Below are 24,217 nucleotides of genomic sequence, written 5' to 3'. Positions count from 1 at the left end.
TTTTTAGATTTGGATTTCATAGTTTTGATCATAGTAATAAACAGAGAAAAATATCTTGGATCTCTTTTTGTGTTTATTTCTCTAACTGGCTTCCAAACATGGTCACGACTACTTGTTGCACATTGTTAATCTACCTTTGTGACACAGTTTAGAGGCTAGTCTTTTAGGGAAATATTCAAATGATGTGCAGGTTTGGTGTGAGCTTACCCAGGAATGTTACTTTTCTTATCAGGTAAAAGAGTGAGACTGGGCCCAAAGAAAGATCCTTATTGTATTGGTTGATAACCAGCTGCTAGTTAACAACTTAAGGAAGTATAGTTATTTGAAGATGACCAGTCGGGTATAGGAATTATATAATCTTCCATCTTGCCTCTTTTTGCTTACTAATTTAAAATACATAAATATATAGTTAACCTGATACAAATTCATTGGTTCTATTACTAGAGGATAATAAGGAATGATTTTTCTTATTTCAGTGTTTAATTATAGCAAATCCACCAAATCCACTTTACATTTTACATCTGCTTTTTTTTTTTTTACTTACAGTAGACCCAAATGATTTGTACATTGTAGAACCCCTCAAGTTTTCTCCAGAAAAGAAGGTAATTGTTTATTTCTTTTTAAGTTTATTGCTATGTTTTGTGATAATAAATGAAGAAAAGAAGTTGAAAGGTTTAAGGTTATTACCTTTAAGTAGTCCTTAACGGAATGTTTATTTTCTATCATGATAATGTTGTAAATAAATATTAACAGAGGTCAGCAAGCTGTGACCCACAGGCCATATGGGCCATGAGCAGATAGGTTTTCTCATTTTTAAAGAGTAATGAAACAGAACAGCATGCAAGAGAGAAAATGTGTGACCTGCAAAGCCTAAATTATTTACTGTCTGACCCTTCACAAAAAGCATTTGTTGATCCTTGGATGATTGTCATTATTTATTACCAAATGCATGCCAAGCACAGAGCATGCACCATTCCTCTAATCCTCACCACAACCTGAAGATGATGTTATCCTCTTTTTTTTTTTTTTTTAATGAGAAAACAGCAACTCAGAATGTACTTAGGATTTTTTGGCTTCAAAGTCTTTGCTTTTTCATTTTGCCTTTCAAATTAAGTTATACTAATTTTAGTTAGTAGTAATTTCGTCTAGGTGAAAGAACTTGAGCTTTGTAGGCAAATAGCCTAAGATTCATTCTCAACCTGGCTGCTTACTACATTGTTACCTGGGCAAAGAACCAAACATCTGAACCTTGCTTTTCTCATTTAAGAATCAAGGATAAAATACCGACCTTTCAGGGTTAATAGCTGCCATAATACATGAAAGCAACCTGTATGCTATCTGGCAGTTAGTAGGTATTCAGATATTAGTATCACTCCCTAAACCTATATTCATAGATAGCAGGTAAGCAATTTAAAGAGTTTTGATTCAGTAGTATTTACAAAATGGGAAGGTGATGGTAGTATCTATATAGAACATAACAATGTATGTGTTCTGTGCTGTTTATAATACTGTTTTACTTTTCACCAGGAGGTGGCACTTCTCTATTAGCTCAGCTCTCTAGGTGTTTGATAAGGTTACTATGGGAAGTATCATTACTAACTTTTCTTTTACTTGTGTTGTAGAAGAAGCGCTGCAAGTACAAAATTGAAAAAATTGAGACCATAAAGCCTGCAGAACCATTGCACCCCATAGCCAACGGAGACATAAAAGGAAGAAAGCCCTTTACGAACCAGAGAGATTTTTCTAATATGGGAGAAGTTTATCACTCTTCTTATAAAGGTCCTCCATCTGAAGGAAGCTCAGAAACTTCATCACAGTCAGAAGAGTCCTATTTTTGTGGCATTTCAGCTTGCACAAGTCTGTGCAATGGACAGTCTCAAAAGACAAAAACTGAGAAGAGGGCTTTAAAACGAAGGCGATCTAAAGTCCAAGACCAAGGAAAATTGATAAAAACTCTAATACAGACTAAGTCGGGATCATTGCCGAGCCTGCATGACATAATCAAAGGAAACAAAGAGATCACCGTGGGAACATTTGGTGTTACAGCAGTCTCGGGACATATCTAAAATTAATTGAACTTTTCATACTGAAGACTTTTTTTGTTGTTGTTCTTTGAAGAACAGTCTGGTATTTGAAGGGTTTGGGGGAGGGAGAAAATATTAATGGGAAAGGCATTCAGAAATTATGGTTTCTGCCTTTTTAAAAAGTAGATGGGATTGTGTCAATCTTGGTTAATGAGCTACAGTTTTACAAAGCTGATCACTTCCTATAAGGACAATGGTAGACATTTTATAAAGATGTTTTTTCACAAGATTAATTACTGGGACAAAAGTAATTTGGAAGCCCAGTTCCTTAGGTGGGATAGGAATGAAAGCCTAAACCTCTTCCTTTAGCTTTGTTCCTATTTCTTGCACCTTCCCATATTTATGTGCCTTTTGTCTATTTATAATGCCACTGGAAGAGGAGGGATAACTTTTTCTGTTATTTGATTTCTTTTATAACTTTGTTAGGTTTTTGAAGCTGCAAACACTACGATGCTTTGAGGGGGTCTGTGCCTGAAGCTCAGCAGTATGGGTCAGACAGTCTAAAGATCCTAAAGACTTGCCAACTGGATCTTTGTGTAACAAACTCACTGGAAATGAACACTTAATGGAATTTTTAAGTCTGTTCTGTTAGGTAGATGGTGATGCTCTTGTTATTTTCACTTATCAGACTGGATTACTTCTTACTTAGTTACTAACTCAATGAGGAAAAAACCCTACAGGATCTTTTTTTGCAAACAACTGACATATGCAAACAAATTTTTGACAAATTCACCTTTTAAACACGACCATTTGTGAAGGTTTTCTTTAGCTTACATTTTAAACATACACAATAAACACTAATCCTCCAAACTTTCACTGTTTTTATTAGTATGAATATAAAATACGAAGGTTTGGCCAATTAGTACAAGTCTCATGATATAATCACTGCCTGCGTACATACGCACAGATCCAGTTACTGAGTTTGTCAAGCTTAATCTAATTGGTTAAGTCTAAAGGGATTATTATTCCTTGATGTTTGCTTTGTATTGGCTACAAATGTGCAGAGGTAATACATATGTGATGTCTATGTCTCTGTCTTTTTTTTTATCTTTAAAAAATAATTGGCAGCAACTGTATTTGAATAAAATGATTTCTTAGTGTGATTGTGCAGTAATGAATGAAAGTGGAACATGTTTCTTTTTGAAAGGGAGAGAATTGACCATTTTGTGTTGTAATGTTTAAGTTATAACTTATTGAGCACTTTTAGTAGTAATAACTTTTTAAACCTGTCTAATACCTTTCTTGGGTATTGTTTGTAATGTGATTTATTTAAAGCCTTCTTTGTTTAAGTTGCTGCTTTAGGTTAACAGCGTGTTTTAGAAGATTTAAATTTCTTTCCTGTCTGCACAATTAGCTATTCAGAGCAAGAGGGCCTGATTTTATAGAAGCCCCTTGAAAAGAGGGTCCAGATGAGAGCAGAGATACAGTGAGAAATTATGTGATCTGTGTGTTATGGGAAGAGAATTTTCAATATGTAACTACGGAGCTGTAGTGCCATTAGAAACTGTGAATTTCCAAATAAATCTGAACACTTGTCTTTATTAATTACTGGCTCTTCTGTCTTTTAAAAGAGAACTCAGAAATTAATCTTTGAGCAGAGATTTAAGTTTTTGCCACTTTTAAAGCTAAATATAGCAGCATTCCATTCAATTTGATCACATTTCAGCCAACTACAAAATGATGGTACTTTTACATAAACATTTTACTCCCTATACTATCAAAATTTCAGTTTTTCATATCTAAATACAGCATAACATTTTGCAACATGGGGTTTATTTTTTCCTCTCTCACATAACTACATGAGAAAAAAAACTTAAGAAGGGAAAATGTATTTGTGCCTATTAAGCAAAAAATATATAGATATTTATCCAGTGGGATTTTTAGTGTTCCCTGATGATCAACCTCGTTTTGTTTCTTCTAATGTTAAGTAAAGCATTAAAACAGTATGAAATAAAAGGAAACTAGGGGATTGGTAAGGACAAGGATGCAAAGTAAAACAATTCTTTTAATTGAATTTTTAAAAACATTAAAGTTGTGGCTCACGCCTATAATCCTAACACTTTGGGAGGCCGAGGCAGGGGGATCATTTGAGGAGTTCGAGACCAGCCTGACCAACATGGTGAAAACCTGTCACTAATAAAAATAAAAAAAAAAGTAGCCGGGCATGGTAGCACATGCCTGTAGTCCCAGCTACTCAGGAAGCTGAGGCAGGAGAATTGCTTGAACCTGGGAGGCAGAGGTTGCAGTGAGCTGAGATTGTACCACTGCACTCCAGCGTGGGTGACAGAGTGAGACTGTCTCAAAAAAAAAAGTTATGCATACATATAATTTGAGAAATTAGTTTTATAAGGCTTATAAAGAACAGAAAACAGTTCTCTATTCTGTACCATTACACACACACACACACACACACACACACACACACACACACACACACACCACACACACACACACACACACACACACACACACACACACACACACACTACCAGTACCACCCACCTTTCTCCACCAAAGATTTCTTGCTTCCCAGCGGCAACCATTTTTGATTCTGTCTCCAGTTACTGTGCTTCCCTTACCTTGCTGCTTATTTTTCCATTTTTAGATGTGTCCTCAGTTTGGATATACAAACGTAGGCATGAACATGAGATAGATATAAGCTTATATTTGTTAATGTAATTGGATAAGTCTATTCAAAATCACACAACAGGACAACTTAGAAATACTGCTTTTCTTCAACTGATTGATTTAAAATTTTCAAATCTGTAGTTAAGTTGAACACCATGTACCTTTGCCCAGATTCACCAATTGCTAATCTTTTTAGTTTTCTTTATGTGTATGTGTTTTATATGTATATGTGTGTTATATGTATACATGTATGTATACAGATATGTATGTGTGTTATGTATATATATATAAAGAAACACATTTTTTGGTGAGCCATTTGTAAGCAAGTTGGGACATTATGACCCTTTGCCCCTAAATACTGTAGCATATTTTTTCCTAAAGTAAGGACATTCACTTATGTGACCATAATACCTGTATAATATGTAAGAAAATAACTCCATAATATCTAATACACAGTTTATAGTCAGATTTCTTCAGTTGCCCTCATTTGTTTATTTTGGTCCAGGGTCCATTCAAGGTTCATTTGGTTGTATTGTCTATTTAGTGTCTAAAAAAAATTGACTACTTCCTGACTTTGAATACTGTCCTTGTGCAAGGTCCATACTTACTTTCTCTGAATCATCCCAGTTTTAGTGGATGAGCTGCCCAAGTGAGCTGGATGAGCTGCCCAAGTGAGCAGGAAGAGCTTTTTCTGAGTGATGTGTTGATGTTGTCACTGAAATTTTATCCCAATCCACGAGTATTTATAATTAACACATTCTTTAAAATATCCTGTTGGAGCAATAACCTCTGCATTACACTCCACTTAATCTATTACTTTAAAAATTAATCTTTCAGGCTGGGTGTGGTGGCTCACGCCTATAATCCCAGCATTTTGGGAGGCTGAGGCAGGTGGATCATTTGAGGTCAGGAGTTCGAGACTAGCTTTGCAAACATGGTGAAACCCCATCTGTACTAAAAATAGAAAAATTAGCCAAGTGTGGTGGTGCACACCTGTAATCCCAGCTACTCGGGAGGCTGAGGTGGGAGAATCCCTTGAACCCAGGAGGCGGAGGTTGCAGTGAGCTGAGATCGCACCACTGCACTCCAGCATGGGTGACAAGAACAAAACTCCACCTCAAAAAAAAATAATCTTTCAAATATTTGCTTACAACAGAATTTATTACTGCTATTTTGAAGTCATATAGCCTGGGCTACCACATCTGCGTCATATTTTTTGACAGATCACCAAATACTAAAACCCAAACAAATGCCTTATAACACTTGTAAAGACTTTTGAGCAAACATAAGTATTGATGATTTTTTAAAAAGTGAATAAAGAGCAAGTTTTAATCCCAGGATAGTTTAAAATAGCCAGCTCCCCAGGGAAATGGTATATTACACAGTTTAAGAGCAGGTGCTGACTGGGCACAGTGGCTCATACTTGTATTCCCAGCACGTTGGGAGGCCAAGATGGGAGGATCACTTGAGGCTGGGAGTTCAAGACTAGCCTAGACAACATATCAAGACCCCATCTCCACAAAAAGTTTTTTAAAAATAAGCTGGGCATGGCCGGGCATGGTGGCTCATGCCTGTAATCCCAGCATTTGGGAGGCTGAGGTGGGTGGATCACAAGGTCAGGAGTTCAAGACCAGCCTGGCCAACATGGTGAAACTCCATCTCTACTAAAAAAAATACAAATATTAGCCAGGCATGGTGGCATGCACCTGTAATCCCAGCTACTCGGGAGGCTGAGGCAGGAGAATTGCTTGAACCTGGGAAGTGGAGGTTGCAGTGAGCCAAGATCGTGCCACTGCACTCCAGCCTGGGCAACAGAGCAAGACTGTCTCTAAATAAATAAAAGCTGGGCATGGTGGGCAACAGAGTGAGACTCTGTAAATAAATAAATAAATAAATAAATAAATAAATAAATAAGCTGAGCATGGTGGTCCGTGCCTGTTGTCCTAGCTATTCAGGAGGCTGAAGCAGGAGGACCACTTGAGCCCAGGAGTTTGAGGTTGCAGTGAGCTGTGATTGTACCACTGCACTCCAGCCTAGGCAACAGAGTGAGACCCTGTCTCAAAAGAAAGTGCTTTAAAATCAGACTGCCTGTTTTCATATTTGCTATCCACCTCTTACTGGGTACGGCATTGGATAAATCACAGTCTCATTAAACCTGAGGTTTCTCACCTGTAAATGAAGATAAGTGCACCTATTTCAAAGGGTTGCCTTGAGGATCAAGAGTGCTAATAACTGTCATATACCTGGCATAGTACACACTAAATATAAGCCATCAGTTTTCAGATGCTTAGGGTTCTGATCCTTGGTTTCTGTACATCTATCAGCAGAGGTCAAGAAAGGAGCTCATTATGCTTGGTGTAAGACTTCCATCATCTCCAGCCTTTCTCCATCATCACCACCATTTGAAAGGTCAGTAGGGAGTTGTGAGTCCAGTATACTCTGAGAAAGACCACCCCTCAGTTTTGTCATCATGAGGGTCAGTAGGGCATCCCAGAGCTCTGCAGAGCTCCTGCAAAGATGTTGCCACCCCTTTCTACTGCCCAGTATAAAGTCTTGCCAACTCTGTGCCTCAAAACCATTAAGGTGAATTTCATGTCTTAGATTCTTGTTAATTTTATAACCACAAGAAGCCTCACATGACTTGTAACATTCTTTTTTCTGGATCCATATTCCATCCCCAACTCCTATTCTATTTCATAACATCAGGTGTTTTAAACTGCTAACATATTTAACAGGCTTCTTAAAATCAAACTTCAGTTTCAAAATTTTCTTTCCTGACACCTGGCTTTTTGGATGTATCAGAGGGCCTCTGGAGTGTTCAGAAAAGAGAGGTAAACAGGATTATTTTACATGTTTAGGTACATGGGATTGACAAAAGGATGTTCAATCTTCTTCAGGTTATATTTTGGTGAATGATACTAATATATGTTCCAAAACCGTATGAGATTCCTAAAATTCTAATGTCTAAGTATATGCTATCAATCATAATTAAGATTATGTTAAGTTATTGTAAACCATGGAGATAACCAAACTTCTTTGTCAATCATGTTTCTAACTGTAACTACCCTGGACATTTTGTTATTCATAGACAATTGTTGTTTTGTTCTAATCTTTTTCAAAAGACAGTTTATAATAAGCTATAGAACTATAGACAGGTGACCCCAAACACAGGTTTTTGATAACTTTGGAGACTGTGACATTGGAATAAATGAAAAATGTACAGGACTCATGAAGAGCTGAAATGTTCATGAATATCAAGCAAATCAATAACTAAATGGACTGAACTCAGGGAACTGAAGCAAATCTTTTTTACTTTGGCTTGAAATGTTGCTGATCTTTGTTTTGTTTTTCAGAGTTGAGGAAACTTACTTTGAACTATTTATGGCCATTAATAATTGAGTAAGGTATACTCCTGTGAACAAAATTTGGAGCATGTTTGTTTCTCTCTTCGTGGTTCTTCTAGAATTTGGAAACCATCTGTGAGTATTCTTAATTTATGGCAATATAGTTGTTTGGATCAGCGCAATAAGAATCCATTTTTCTTTTGCAATAGGATGCAATTGGAGAAACTGGTTGTTTTACCAATGCTTTGACTGGAAGTGTATGCTTCCCTTTAAGGAATCAAGCCTGACTTGCAGAGCTGATAACAGCCCCTTGGGGAAAAAACTGGCCTCATACACTCATCTACACAGTCTCTCTACAGGGTTCCTGACCTGTGGTCCATAAAGAATGTCACTTTCTAACAGGCCTAGGAGCTCCAAGTTTATCTTGGGACCTTAAGAGGAGAGGATCACCCAACTAACAGGTGTTTGGGAATACAAACCCCTGGCTGGGCTTGACTTTAAAAGGTCTTATCTGAGATTCCTTGCAGAATAGAGTTCCATCAAAGCCAATCCAAAAGTCCTGTGTAGAAATAATTATTCTTGTTGCACTTTATGCAAGTAATCAGGCCAAGTATAAGATTAAAATCTATTGCAAATAATTCAGTCCTACCATGATTTTTTTTTAACAAAAATGAGGACTGGAGAGAGATAAATTATGTTTCAAAACTCATACATTTGTCATTAAATTATAAGCTCATTAGTTGTTTTTAGGTTTTCGCCTACATTTTAGACTAACCCTCCTTGCTCCTGTGAACCAACCAGCAATCTCCTGCTGCAGCTCAGAAAGAACAAAAGGGATGGGTAATGTAGAAGTCTGGATCAATATTCTAGTTTTGAGCAATTATCCTGCAAATGCTGCCAGGTGTTGGGAATAAATAGGATGTCCATCACTCAGAGGTTTCCTTTTGGGAAAGTAAGACTAAGGGAGCTAACCAAAGCCAAGCACCATGCACCCAAATCTTAGCAAGCATAACTAGCTACCAGTCATCTGAATGTGTCACAAGACATCCTTTTCTCTTCCTTGTTGGAGGAAGACTCAGTTCCACAGTTTCACCTTAGCGTTCGGTTTATTGATAAGAAGTCCATGCACCACCCCCCAACCCCACCAAGACCCATAATTTTGTCCCAAAAAATTTTGTCAATTCTAAGCTTTGGATACCTAGGAAAGAAAACTGGATCTAAGTGATCCAGAGGCAGATGTTAATGGAAATTAAAAGGCAGAGCACAGGCGAGCATGGCTGATTCCTGCTGATTAAGACAAGCCTCCTGTTTCACAGGTAAAGGTCATGCTAGTATCACTGGCAAAAATGAGGTCTAGGGAATGCCAAGGCTACTGACAGCAGGGGGAAAGAGACATAGGTAAGAGCAGATAATTTCTATTCTCTAGGCCCTCCCTGCTTCATGGGTATAAGCCATTTGGCACTCATCATGGCACCTGCCAAGGTCACTGGGACTTGGGGCTGCAAGGACAGAGAAAGAAAGAGGATGTTCTTCCTACTCTCCCTCACGTACCTTGAGTATCTGCTAGGAAGAGAGAGGAACCAGGGATTATCGGGGGAACCAGCCCCCAATATTTCAACATAGATTCTTTTCTATTTTCCGTAAGAGTCGGCTGGTCTGAGAAATGAAGAGAAAGAGAGAAATTTTACAGCTGGGCCTCCGGGGGTGCCATCACATATTGGTAGGACTGTGATGGCGACCCCAAGCTGCAAAACCAGAAAGTTTTTATTAGGGATTTCAAAAGGGGAGGGGTGTACGAATAGGGAGTGGGTCACAGAGATCACATGCTTCAAAGGGCAATAAAAGATCACAAGGCAAAAGAGCAGAGCAAGATCACAAAGCAAGGGTGAAATTAGAATTACTGATGAGGGTCCATGTCCCACTGGACACGCATTGTCTTGATAAACATCTTAACAGGAAACAGGGTTTGAGAGTAGACAACCTGTCTGACTAGAATTCACCAGGCTGGAATATCCCAATCCTAGTAAGCCTGAGGGCACTGCAGGAGACCAGGGCATATTTCATCCCTTATCTCAACTGCGTAAGACAGACATTCCCAGAGTGGTCATTTATAACCTACCCCTGGGAATGCATTCCTTCCCTAGGGTTATCAATTATTAATATTCCTTGCTGGGAAAAGAATTTAGTGATATTTCTCCTACTCACACGTCCATCTATAGGCTCTCTGTGAGAAGAAAAATATGGCTCTATTCTGCCCGACCTTGCAGGCAGTCAGACCTTATGGTTATCTTTCCTTGTTCCCTGAAAAATCGTTGTTATTCTGTTCTTTTTCAGGGTGCACTGATTTCATATTGTTCAAACACACATGTTTTACAAACAATTTGTACAGTTAACTCAATCATCACAGGGTCCTGAGGTGACATACATCCTCAGCTTACGAAGATGATGGGATTAAGAGATTAAAGACAGGCATAAAAAAATTATAAAGAGTATTGTTTGGGGAAGTGATAAATGTCCATGAAATCTTCACAACTTATGTTCAGAGACTGCAGTAAAGACAGGCATAAGAAATTATAAAAGTATTAATTTTGGGAAGTGATAAATGTCCAAGAAATCTTCACAATTTATGTTCTTCTGCCACAGCTTCAGCTGGTCCCTCTGTTTGGGGTCCCTGACTTCTCATAACAAGGGATGCCTGCTCCCCTCTTTCTAGATGGGTAGCCATTCATCTTCAGTCTGTATCCCTTTCAAATGCATCCTGAATCTCCTTTGAAAAAAACACCTTCTTCTTTTTTCCTCCTCTGTCCTCTCTTCACTGATAGGTAATTGTGTCTCCATACTATGGGACACTCCCCTTGGATGCATCCTCCGAACTGGGAAAAGTTAATTTCCCAAACCTTAAACTGGTTGGCTTAGGATTGTGCTCAGGGGAAGGGAACCCAGGAGCCCAACATGCTGGCAAAATGGTAAAAGTCCTCGGGATTTTTGAGCTGTCCTTACCCCCAGCTTTTCTCATTTTAATACATGTTTTCTAATGACCTGGTTTGTCTCTTCTTGCCTTCAGGTCATCAAACTCCAAACAGTCATGCAACTGGAGCCTTGGATGATGGCCCCTTCTGCTGAGAACCTTTAGGTCTCTGAGGGAGTGCTGACTGTCATTTTCCCCAAAACAGTGCCCCCTGTCAGCAGGAAGCAGTTAGGATTGGTCTTTGTCCTTATCCTTATTCTAAAGACACTTGGATATGTTTCTTTAGAGAGAGGAATGAAACAGCCAAGTATAAAGGGGTCCCCAGAGAAACTCCAACCAGCTTGTGAACTGGGAGAATGAGGTGGAGCCACAGAAGTTCATGCCCTTTGCTGTAGGGAGGAGACGGGCTTCTCCTGTTCTGAGGTGGAACATGGGGTTGAATCTGTGAGGTGGGAAACTGGGTAGCAGGACTCTTGCTTTGCTGAGAGTCCCTGTTTCCCTTTTTTTCCTTTTCACCCAGTAAATTCCATTTTTCTCACCCTTCAATGTGTCTGCGAGCCTAATCTCTCATGGTCATGTGACAAGGACCCCATTTTTAGCTGAACTAAGGAAAGTCCTACAATACCACTTTTGCACCCTCCCTCATTCCCTTGAAGTCCTTACTCTTCTTACCCAGATTGAATTCCATGGTCAGTCCTTAAAACTGCTCTTTTTCATATATTTTCAACTACCTTGCTATCTCTTGTCTTGATATATTGCTGAGAAAAGCAAAATCTTGGTTAAATCCTGCTTTCTGCTGCTGCACACTTCTGTTCACAAAGCTCAAGATGACCAGGGAGAATTGCCATGACTCTTCTCACATCAATTCATGACAGTTATCTCAAGTAGGCCCTTACTGCAGCTGGCAATTTTACTACATTTTTCTAGTGCATTTATTGATTCTCCTGAACTATTTCAAACTTTCTCCTCAAAACACACACATCTCCCTGTTCCTACTGTCAGCTGATGACCTTCCTATTTCACTGAGAAAATGCAGAAGTAATTAAAGATCTTCTCACAAGCTCCCACCTACCAACTTCTGTTCATATTATCTGTCTTTGCTCCTGTAGCTGTCTCCTGGACGCCAATGCTCTACTTGTGAACTAGATTGTGTCAACAAAAAAGAGTCCAACTATGTAAAATATTTGAAGAGATTTTTTCTGAGCCAAATATGACTTACCTTGGCCGGTGACACAGCCCTCAGGAGGTCCTGAGAACATGTGCCCAAGGTGATTAGGGCACAGTCCAATTTTACATAATTTGGAGAGACATGAGACATCAAATACATCCAAGATATACATTAGTTTGGTTCAGAAAGGAAGGACTACTCAAAGCAGGAGCTTCCAGGCCACAGGTAAATTTTAAAATTTTCTGGTTGACAATTGGTTGAGTTTGTCTAAGGACCTGAGATCAATAGAAAGGAAATGTTTGGGCTAAGATAAAGAATTGTGGAGAACAAAGTTTTATTGTGCAGAGGAAGATTTTAGTTAGCAGGCTTCAGAGATAATAGGTTGTAAAATGTTTTCTATTGAACCTAAAAGGTGTCTGACTTTTAGTTAATTATCTCCTGGATCTGGAAAAAAAGCAAAAACAGATTCTCTACAGAATGTAGATTTTTCCCACAAGAGACAACTTTGCAGGGCAATTTCAAGATATGACAAGAAAATATAATTGGGGTTAAAACATTTTGATTTCTTTCCTTGTAATGTGATGTAATGCCAGAGCCAGGTTGGAAAGCAGGCCACCTACTACTGGGTTAAATAAAACCCCTCTGATGAGACTTTATGGCCTGCAGCGTGTGACTCCCCAGGTCCCTTAGGTAGGAATTTGGCAAGATAGGAAAAACATGTCAGAGTTTAGTCCTCAATTTCATTCTTCATTTAACCTGTCTGAGGACATTGCCTCATTTTGTTCTCTCCTGCAGCATCTTTTTTTCCCTTCAAATAGGTCTCTCTAATCAGCATACTAATATGCTGTTACTTCCGCCCATTATGAACCCTTTGATTCCACTTTTCCCACCAGCTACTGCCTATTTCTCTGCTCCATTTTATAGCAAAACTCCTCAAAAGAGATGGTAGCCCTCACCATTGATTTCTTAACTTTTTTTTTTTTTTTTTTTTTTTTTTGGAGACAGAGTCTCACTCTTTCGCCCAGGCTGGAGCGCAGTGGCACAATCTCAGCTCACTGCAAGCTCCGCCTCCCAGGTTCACGCCATTCTCCTGCCTCAGCCTCCCGAGTAGCTGGGACTACAGGCGCCTGCCACCACGCCCGGCTAATTTTTTGTACTTTTTTGGTAGAGACGGGATTTCACCGTGGTCTCGATCTCCTGACCTCGTGATCTGCCCACCTCGGCCTCCCAAAGTGCTGGGATTACAGGCGTGAGCCACCGCGCCCGGCCAACATTTTTTCCTGAACTCACCCCAATCAGGCCATCAGTCTCACCGCTACTGAAACTGCCCTTGTCAAGAGCATCAGTGATCTTATGTTACTAAAACCAGTGAAGAGTTCTCAGTTCTCATCTTACTTGACCCATCAGCAGCATTTAACTTAGCTGATCATTCCCTTGCTGCAACACCCTTTTTACTTGACTTCCAGGACACTGCAGTTTCCCTTATACAACAATGGCGACTCCTTTTTGGTCCCTTGTTCTCATCTCTTTTCATATTGGACTGCCTCAAGGTTCAATTCCAGAACCTCTACTCTCTATTCACCCACTTCCTATGCTTATCGTTCCTATTTTTATGTCTCAGGCTTCAGGATTTCCTTTTCTGTTCCATTGATCTTTGTATCTTTTTCTTTGCCAATGCTGTTTTAATTATTGCGTTTAATTACCTGTTTATATGAATATACATATGTATACATCTGTAAATAGTTATTACATATGTTAAATATATAGTAATACATATATATCTGCCATTCTTAGTTATATATAACTATACATATATTTAATGATATACAATTCCATAATATATAATTATTTATTATTATTCTATAATATATAATAATTATTTTATAATATATAATTTATCATTTTAATATCAATGTAAACTATATTAATATGATATATTTAATTATACATTTAATTTAATTATATATTGCTATATATAATTAAATCTATATATCTGCATAACTTATAATTTATTTTAATTATATACTATATATTTAGTTATGTATACATATATGTAATTATATATAGTATAATTATAGTATATATGTATATATAATTTAATTATATACTATATTTATTTATATATAGTATATATTTATACATATGTCTATATATACTAGTAGGTATACACATATGTAATATGTATATATGGTATATATTTTATAGTGTATATATACATATATGTAATATATAGTAATATGTAAATATATAGTATATATTTAATTACTATATTTAATTATATAGTAATATATACACATATATGTAATATGTGTATTATAGTATATATTTTATAGTATATATATGTAATATGTATATGTAGTAACATTGTAATATTTAAATATACATAGTATATAATTACTATATATATTTAATTATATATAGTAATAGGTTGGGGCAAACTTAATTATGGTTTTTGCAATTAAAAGTAATATTCTATAAAATTAATTACTATATATTTAATAATATATAGTAATGTATATATAATATACATATATGTATACATTGAAAGTAATGGCAAAAACTGCAGTTACTTTTAATAATTCTGCCTTTGCTTCTAGAGAAAAAATTAGGTGGACCTCATTATTGCTCTGGGCACTCACTGTAAGTTACGAAGCAGTCTCAAATTACCTTTTAGAATATGCAGTCCCAGGCAAGGCATGGTGGCTCATGCCTGTAATCCTAGCACTTTGAGAGGCCGAGGTGGGTGGATCACCTGAGGTCAGGAGTTCGAGACCAGCCTGGCCAATATGGTGAAACCACTACTAAAAATATGAAAAAATTAGCCGGGCACCTATAATCCCAGCAACTCGGGAGGCTGAGGCAAGAGAATTGCTTGAACCCAGGGGCAGAAGTTGCGGTGAGCCGAGATTGCGCCACTTCACTCCAGCCTGGGTGACAGAGCGAAAATCCATCTCAAGAAAAGAAAAAAATGAATATGCAATCCGAGATAAAACCTAAACTTTCTGTTTCATGATTTAGAGCTACTCTGCTGTTCCCAGGTTAAGACCTGAGGCAGATTCGACACCTGGGTGAGTATGGCTGACATCTTCTTGCTTCTTTGTCCACTCTTTGTCCTCTCGCTTGCTCACTGAAGTTTCAGATACCTCCAGAATTGGAGTAGAAGAAAAGAGAAGTAAAGGGAGCAAGAGGATTCCAATTTGACTTGTGCTGTCATAAGATGGCTTCAGGCTCTCTGGAGGCTCATGTCTTTCTGTCTAGCAGACATTTAAAAATGAATTTTTCCTTCATGGATACTCTTGAGGGTTTCCTCATGAACTCTCTTACTCAGATTTTCTCACCTATGTTCCCTTGATATGGATGAAATACTAGTCTCTGGCTTATCAGATATTCTTACCCAGCTCCAAGGATCCAGCAATACCTCTAGTTTCTTTCTGCTGTGTCCTTATTGCTCCTTCATGCACCCAATCCAATCTCTGCCAAATGGCTCTCATGTGCCATTTATATTTTGTCTCCAGAAAACATGCATTCTTGGCCCACTAACTCTAGGAATGCTGTCCAATTCCAACATGATAGCAAACTGTCTATGCCATCAGAGTAGTAAGCAAGCCTCTCTCTCAACTTTTACATTTTCCAGGTGGGATTCAGATACCAGTCCCCTGTGTTGCTTTTTCTCCCAACGTCAGGGGGCACATATTCCTGGGGGAAGTGATCTTATTCCTACATCGGGGTAAATCTTGGTTGATTTATGTCAATCACTGTAAATCTATTCTCCTTACCAGTGATTGTCTTAGGCATGGGCCTGTGGTACAATTCTAGCCAATGATAAGTAGAGAATTCTGTGGAGAAGCATGTTTTTGAGAAAGGTTTCTTCACTCTTTATAAAGCAAGCTGTAGTAAAAGATGGACCTTTTTCCCTTTCTGGACAATTTCTTGTCTGGATGATATGTGTAAATCTCTCACGTATGACAGAAGCCTGTCTGAGGAAGGTTGACGTGGTGAAGACTGCAGAGTGGCAAAAGAAGTGCCTTATGACATTACTGAGTCACTGAATCAAGCCATCCTGGAGCCACTCCACCTTGAGACTCCTTGTTAAATGGAAGAATAGATCCTTATTATGTTTAAGCCATCCTCAGTTGGGTTTTGTGTTTCTTGCAGCCAAAAGCCTCCCATCTGACAGAAGTAGTACTGTGTGCTGAGACAATGCTAAAGCACTGTATGTGTATTCTCCTATTTAACAACACACACACACACACACACACACACATATGTATATATATGCTGTTGTTGTCTCAGTTTAAAAATAGGTAAACTGAAACATAATGAGGTAACAAAGTTAAGAAGTGAAAGAGGTGGGATCCAAACCCCATTTGTCTGACCTCAGCGCCCAAGCCCTGAACCACCGTGCTGTAACACCTCCTGGTGGAGACATGACGGGACGCTATCTGAGAATATCTGGGACAGCCCTCTGAGGAATTTCCTCTTTGAAAGAACTTTTATATTCCTATCTGATGACTGAGGAATTCAGAAGGTGGGACGCTTTGCAGAAGCACCAATTTCTGGCATTAAGCCAGTGGAACTTGTCCCATAAAGTCCTTATTTTGTAGTCACAGCCTGGTGAGACCTAGAACTCAGAAATGCATTAACTTTATACTTTTGATACCTATTTGGGACAGAATGCTGCACTTAGTATCTGTCCTCTGAGTGTACTTTTAAAAAACATTAGCCAAAAACCTCCCAAAGCATACTTTTTAATAGAACTTTGGAAAAAAGTCATAATGATCTTTGAACAGATTATGGGTACCAAATTTCTTAATGGAAAAAAATTTTTTTAAAAATGATTTAGTCCAGGAAATTGGAAGTCTAAAGAGTGTTCTTTAAGATAAACAGGAAGTTTTAAGAAACAATGTCCAATTTAGGGGAAAGGTGCTGAGAATACATATAGCATGTAGTCATCAGATAGGAATATAAAAGTTCTTTCAAAGAGGTGCTTTGTTCCATGAGGCAAAATAAATACTTTATGAACACTATTGATTAGGCAGAGTCTGCCACAGCTCTCAGCCTTAAGGGGTCAGGAAGTCTCTATACTGTCAAGTTCTAAAGTCCAGGCATCAATCAGGAGAAATGAACAGGATTTATATTCACAGTAAAGAAAAGTCTTCCCACCCCAGGAGTAGGCAATCAGAATTCTTATTTATTGGGGTTTATGGAAGTTTAAAACAGAAAGTACAAAAATGACTCAAAATCCCCACATGAAACAGAATATTGATTTGAGGGAGCATGAGATGCTAATATACATCAGATCAAAGAGGCTTGATTTAAAAATAACAACTATGAACACAGCAGAGAACGGAAGCTGTGGCTCTCTTTACCCTTAGAGTCTCTGATCTCCCCCTAAAACCCCAGAACACCACTCACAGGTGCTTTGTCAGCTCAGGTCCATATGTCTTTGTGTCCCAGAGCAACTGAGCTTATCAAGTTGCTCAGCAGTAACTAAAATATTTGCCACAGGGCCACATTGCCTATCGGAGGCTAGCTGAAGCACATTGTTGTCTGCCTAGTTACAATTGTATCAGATAAATAGAACGGGGCATTTTAGAGTGCTAATTTTCTTTTCTATGGTCTAGATCAATTTAGAGCCGTCTCTGCTGGCTATTTGTGAACATTTAGTAAACCTCTTTGCGTTTGGTGCTAATTAGATTTAGTCAGTCTTATGGTGACTCTGCAAACTGATCCATGGACTGTCATTTCTGACAGAGATTATCAGTTAATTCATTTTTGAAAAGTGGTCACGAATTTGTATGGAAGTGGTTATGAATTCCATTCTGTAATTTTTAATGAAGAGTAGTAACATAAGTAAAAGATAATTCCTTAAATAAAATGTGATTAAATGATTTATTGTCCCTAGAATTTCCACTGAAGAACATTAATTGTTTATACATTTCATGCCTCATGTAATAGGAGTTACAGATGTACAAACTTCCACTGGTATTTAGGTGAGCTAATTTCTCCCCATGTTTGTAATCATGTGGCTTTCACTGTGTTTTATAGGTCCTGGGAATCTCTGTGGGGCCTAGTAACTGCCAAATCATTTGCAACTGATTTAGTGCCCTGAGTTCAAAAAAGGGCCTGAGAAAATCTTTTATTGCTTGACCCATTTCAAAACTTTTCCTCAGCAGCTCAACTCACTCCTTTAAAATCCTCATAGTCCAATAATACATTCTCCCAATAATACATTCCCCCCACTGAGTTGGGGGTTGGGGAGCAGGAGGCCCAGTTCAGGTCATGCTGGACTGTTTCAAGCCTTCTCCATTTTCCTTCATGATGGCCTGAGAAGGGAGGTCAGGACTACCTGCCCTCCTGCTTTACCTGGGCCTGCTTCCATCTCCTGTGAGTGCTGTGTGGACAAGTCCACATGGACACACACACGTTTGTGCACACACACGCCTTTCAGGAAAAAAATCTCATAACTTTCAGACAAAGACTAAATACACATTTAGAAAAAAATGTTCTAGCTATCTTCATCATCCCCAAAATGCCTCTATTCTAACATTTAATCATACTATCATTATAACGACAATTTACTTATCTGTCTCTCCTCCTGATTAGAACTGAGAGGTTCCTGAAAAATTGAAGCCCTCGACTAATGCCAAAAGATATGCATAATTCAGCTAAAAGTCATAATCAATAAATTATTGGAGATCTTTGTCTGAAATATTAATATTAGGTTGGTGAAAAAGTAATTGCAGTTTTTGCCATTACTTTCAATGGAAAAACCGCAATCACTTTTGCACCAACCTAATATCTGCATTTGCAGTTTTGAAGCTTCACCTTGACCAAATGCTGGCGCTTCAGGCAGAGCTGTTTTAGGTGTTATGTGACATGGATAAAACACAGTCCCTAATCTCAGGAACTTATAATCTAGTGAGGAGAGTGGACCAAGAAATGCAAACAAATAGCCACTACTATAATATCATGTTTAAATGCTCTAGCAGTGATATGATTAAAACTATAGGAACAAGAAGGGTATAATTCCACCAGGGGAGGGCAGGTTTCACAGAGAAACTGCCTCTTGAGGCATGTCTTGAAAAACAAGCAGGAGTTTACCAGGTGACAGAAACAGTGGTGAGGAACATTGTCAGGGATGGGTAGGAGTTAGGAGTAGGCAACAGGAGGACATTTTTTTTCCAGAAAGAGTCTGTAGAAGCTCAGAGGCATAAAATGCAGTGAGCTTCATAGTGACAATTGGTCATTGACCAAATGGGTTTCAGCTTCTTTTCTAAGGTGAAAGTCATCAGATTTTTATATCTCTTCTTGGCTTTCTCTCAGCATACGAAGATGTAATTTCTGAGCCACCATCTTGAGTTTTTCTGCTCATGGGGTTTGGTAGGTATGAGGCTTCCAATTACTCTCTAGCCTTCCCTGTGTCCATGTTTGAGATGATGGCTTATAATTGAGATGATGGCGAGGGGAGCAGTCTTTGGCTGTGGTCGTGGATCCTTATGGGATCCTTATTGGTTGTATTCTGGGCTAATCGACCGAATTAACTTCTGTTCCTAAAATCTATGGGTACCCTAGGAATTTTAAATTTCTTTTGGGTAAGGAGTGGAGAGAAGTGAGTCACTTCCTCTCTTGCTTCATTGCTTTTCTCCATAGAGCACATAGAAAAAATCCAAAGTAAATATGAGAAGATCTTAGTTTTAAATCATTTAATAATTGACAAGGAGGAAACTAAAGATACAAGTGACCAGGGAGCTTAAGTTCAAAAGTCTGAATCAAGGACAAGATTCATCCTGATAGGTATTTATCTCCGGACAATTTCCCTCTTCCATGGTAACTGTCTCTTATAGAAAAAAGATTTCAGATGAAAGGTGTAGCCCACCCAGGGGAATTATTTCCCTTGAGTAACATGAGACTGAGGACACATGTTGAATCCATTTCTCGTTATTGGAAAGGTTTCCCAGATGATGGTGCCAGGTCTGTGTCTCAGCGTGGGAGGGGAATGTAGTATAGAATTTGAACATAACTGCCCAGGGATCTGAGGAACCTCTCAGGGTGTAGTCGCATCCAAAGCTGGTATTGCTCACCGCATGACAGCCAGTTAGTCAAGAGACAATGTGTTGGGGCAAGGAAAGAGACTTTATTTTTTTAGGAGACTTTATTTACTTATTATTTTGGAGACCCAGCAAGCCAAGAAGATGGACTAATATCCTAAAGAACCATCTTAAAAGGCATACATCTCAAGCTTCTTTTTATGTTGGGGAAGGGGGAACAAGGGGACGTTAAAGTCAGGAGGTGACTCGTGACCACAGACACCCGAGCATCTGCTGGAGTCCAAGGAGGTTGCAAAAGTTATTTGTCTTTGTTCAGGTCACAGTGCTCCTATAAATCTTGGCATAACATTGTTACTTGTGCATACACCCTCCTTATCTCCTTGGAAGCTTAGTTTTGGAAAGGGACTATTTTCATCCTTGCTTTGAACTATAAACTAAATTCCTGCCATAGTTAGCTTGGCCTACATGCAGGGATGAGCAAAGGCAGTCAGCTTGTGAGGTTAGAAACAAGACGGAGTCAGTTACGTTAGATTTCTCTTACTGTTACAAGGGCCTCTTTGAGAATCAGCAGTCTAGAATGGAAGATCTTAATCTGGGCTAAGCAGAGAGTATCTGAGAAACTTGAAATTCTTTGCAAACGTTTCCATTTGTTCTTATTTTTGTAGAAGTTTTTTCCAAAAGTCTTATCTTTCTTGGAGTCTTTCATCAATTTAAGGAAAGGCTCTTTCACTCCCAAACAGGCTTAAAACCCCTAGTTTAATACAATGTGTTTCAAGATCTTGCTTCCTTTTTTGGTAGGGGAATGGAGGGTGAGAGAAAAACACCGATTAGGCCTCCCTTTGGTGTTGCATCACATATCCCTAAAGAGAGACCTGCAGGACACAGCAAAAATCACACTAGAGACTTTTTTTTTTTTTTAATCTGGCTGTTTTCAAAATTCTGGCAATAAGTCACAAAGGATTCAATGAGGAAGAAATGGGAAGCCAACATCCTCAGAGGCCCACATTTCTATACTAGCTCAGATACAAACAGAACTTGTCCAGGAGTGGGAAGTTTTATGCAGGAACACAGAAGAGTGACACTGATACAGACAGGAGGCAACACTAGAGAAATACTAGGCAGAAAAGGGTGGGGTCCCTGGCAAAACCCCACCCTCAAGCCTGGACCTGCTGCCCAAAGTGAGAACATCTATTCCTCATTTCCCCCCTGAATGCTGCCTTTTCTAAAACCAACCTGGCCCACCTTGCTCCCCATCCTGTACTCATAAAAAACCCAGGCTCCACTGGCAGAATGGCAGAGTGGCAGAGAAGGAGAGAAGAGAAGCAGCCGAACATTGGAGAGAAGCAGCTTGACTTCAGAGGAACAGCTTGACAGTGGGACCTTGGAGAAGAGTTTGGCTGGGGACGGCTGAACTCCAGGAGAAGACTACCTTCCCACTCCATCCCCTTTCCAGTTCGCCATCCCACTGAGAGGCACTTTTATTGGCAATAAATTCCTCCACATTTACCATCTTCAATTCGTTCATGTGACCTGATTCATCCTGGATTCTGGAGAAAGATCTGGGTGCAGATGCAAGAGTCGTCACATTGACCCTCCACTGAGCTATCTAACATTTAAGCCGTCCACAGATGGTAAAACTAAAAGAGTACAGTGTTTTAATAGAGGAAGATAAATAAGAGAGAAGGACACAGGAAAAGTGACATAATTCACTGATAACAGACAGCAGGAAGAATAATCATGTCCCATATCAGCCTGGGAAGGTAAGAAAGGCATCATTACAAGGAATAGAATAACAGTTCTCAAGCTGGTTCAGTGGGCAAAATATCTGGAAAATTCCATCAATGGAAAAGATTATAATAATCTAGGTCACTGTTTCTGATTCAAGCCTGTGGGAACAAATGTGTTTCAGAATTTTAAAATGTTTTCATTTTAGAAAGGTAATGTCTAGCTCAGGGTGCTATAACAAGGTACCATAAACTGGGTGGCTTAAACAGCAAACATTTACTTCTCACAATTCTGAAGGTTGGAAGTCTGAGATCAGGGTGTCAGCAGGGTTGAGTTCTGGTCTATAGATGGCTGGCTTCTTGCTGTGACCACATATGACAGAAATAGAGCTAGCTAGCTGGCCTCTTCTTACAAGGGCACTAATCCTGTTGTTTGTGATTAGCGTTTTTTTGTTTGTTTGTTTGTTTGTTTGAGATGGAGTCTTGCTCCGTCACCAGGCTGGAGTGCAGTGGCGTGATACTGGCTCACTGCAAACTCCACTCCCAGGTCCAAGTGATTCTCCTGCCTCAGTCTCCTGAGTACCTGGGATTACAGGCACGCACCACCACACCCAGCTACTTTTTATATTTTAATAGAGACGGGGTTTCACCATATTGGCCAGGATGGTCTCGATCTCCTGACCTTGTGATCCACCTGCCTCAGCCTCCCAAAGTGCTGGGATTACAGGCGTGATTAGCCAGCTCTTAGAACAATTGTTCGTTGTTCTTCCCCACTTGGGGCCTTCCCCCACCTGGGGCCCCTTCTTCCTTGTTGCTTACTTATCAGGACTCCACATTGAAGATGTGAACACACTATCTATTAAAACTCATTCAAATATTGATGCTAAGTTTTAGTCATTTCCAGAATCTATTCAGTTGAACAACTTCTAAAATACTGAGGATGCTGGGTGCGGTGGCTCACAACTGTAATCCCAGCACTTTGGGAGGCAGAGGTGGGTGGATCACCCGAGGTCAGGAGTTCGAGACCAGGCTGGCCAACATGGTAAAATCCCGTCTCTACTAAAAATACAAAAAAAAAAAAAAAAATAGCTGGGTACGGTGGTAGGCGCCTGTAGTCCCAGCTACTTGGGAGATTGAGGCAGGAGAATTGCTTGAACCCAGGAGGTGGAGGTTGCAGTGAGCAGAGTTCAAGCCACTGCACTCCAGCCTGGGCGACAGAGCAAGACTCTGTTGCAAAAAAATAATAATAAATAAAATAAAATAAAATAAAATACTGAGGATGATTGTTTCTTTCCGATGTCTCACATTCCTTCTATTATCCATTTCTTGAAAGCTGCTTACTGTCTCTCCATTCAGAGCTATAAGTTCTAAATATTCTGGAATAAAATTAGTCTGAGCATGGTGAATGTGATACAATTTTTAAAAAATTTTTGGTCTTTTCCTAGTTCCTGCCTGGCACAAGCTCCTATAACCCTTGGAATATCCAGAGTAATAAGAATGTCTTTTGTATGCTAATGATGACTGGTGGCTCCGGGACACTAAGGTAGCTTCAGGATGGAGGCTGGTCACAAGGAAGACAAATACAGAGAGGGTTTGAAATTCTAGCCCCACCTCCAGACCTCTGGAGTGGGGAAAGGGACTAGAGACTGAGCTAAACACCAGTGGCCTATGATTTAATCAATTATGCCTAAATACTGGAAAACCACTAAATGACAGGGTTTGCAGAGCTTCTGGGCTGGTAAAACCTTCCACGTGCCAGGATGGTGGTACAGTCCAGCTCTATGGAGACAGAAGCTCCTGCCCTGGAGGCCCTTCTGAACCTCACTCTATGAACCTCGTTATCTGGCTGTTCGTTAGTATCCTTTGTAAAATGATAATAAACTGGCAAACATAAGAAAAGTGTTTCCTTGAGGTTTATAAGCCATTTGAGCAAATTATTGAACCTGAAGAGGGGATCATAGGAGCCCCCAATTGACAACCGGTTGGCCAGAAGTACAAGAGGTCTAGGGCTTGTGACTGGCATCTGAAGTAGGGATAGTCTTGTGGCACTGGGCCCTTAAGCTGTGCAGTCTGCACTAACTCTGGGCAGTTAGTGTCAAAATTGAATAGAATTGTTGGACACCCAGTTGATGTTTGGAGAATCCAGCTGTTGGTGTTGGAAAATGCTTCGGAGTGAGGCTTTAATTATGGCAATTCTCAAACTATGCTCTCGTGGAACATTCAGTCTCACCTGGGTGAGGTACTCTCTAG

At 39.3% G+C, this 24,217-nt stretch overlaps 1 protein-coding gene and 1 non-coding gene across 6 annotated transcripts in view; one reads left to right on the top strand and one right to left on the bottom strand.

The window, feature by feature from the left end:
• SUCO (SUN domain containing ossification factor) overlaps positions 1 to 3,629 on the top strand; it is a 78,664-nt gene extending 75,035 nt beyond the window's left edge. For 2 of the 5 annotated variants that reach the window (XM_032160967.2, XM_058442616.1), the window contains 2 exons: positions 547 to 602; positions 1,623 to 3,629. In XM_032160967.2, coding sequence (XP_032016858.1) covers positions 547 to 602; positions 1,623 to 2,066 — 500 coding nt within the window. In that variant the 3' untranslated portion in view covers positions 2,067 to 3,629. The remainder of the gene's footprint in view (positions 1 to 546; positions 603 to 1,622) is intronic. The other 3 variants (XR_009214513.1, XR_009214514.1, XM_058442615.1) reach the window with 3 other exon arrangements.
• Positions 3,630 to 5,262: 1,633 nt separating this feature from the next.
• On the bottom strand, positions 5,263 to 5,369 carry LOC116473970 (U6 spliceosomal RNA). The gene has a single exon (XR_004249523.1). It is a non-coding gene; the product is annotated as a U6 spliceosomal RNA (small nuclear RNA).
• Positions 5,370 to 24,217: the final 18,848 nt, after the last annotated feature.

The sequence above is a fragment of the Hylobates moloch genome, unplaced genomic scaffold (assembly GCF_009828535.3).
Source record: "Hylobates moloch isolate HMO894 unplaced genomic scaffold, HMol_V3 SCAFFOLD_8, whole genome shotgun sequence".
NCBI classification, from domain to species: domain Eukaryota; kingdom Metazoa; phylum Chordata; class Mammalia; order Primates; family Hylobatidae; genus Hylobates; species Hylobates moloch.
The sequence above is the reverse complement of the archived record's forward strand: the minus strand, read 5'-3'. Positions and strand labels throughout refer to the sequence as shown.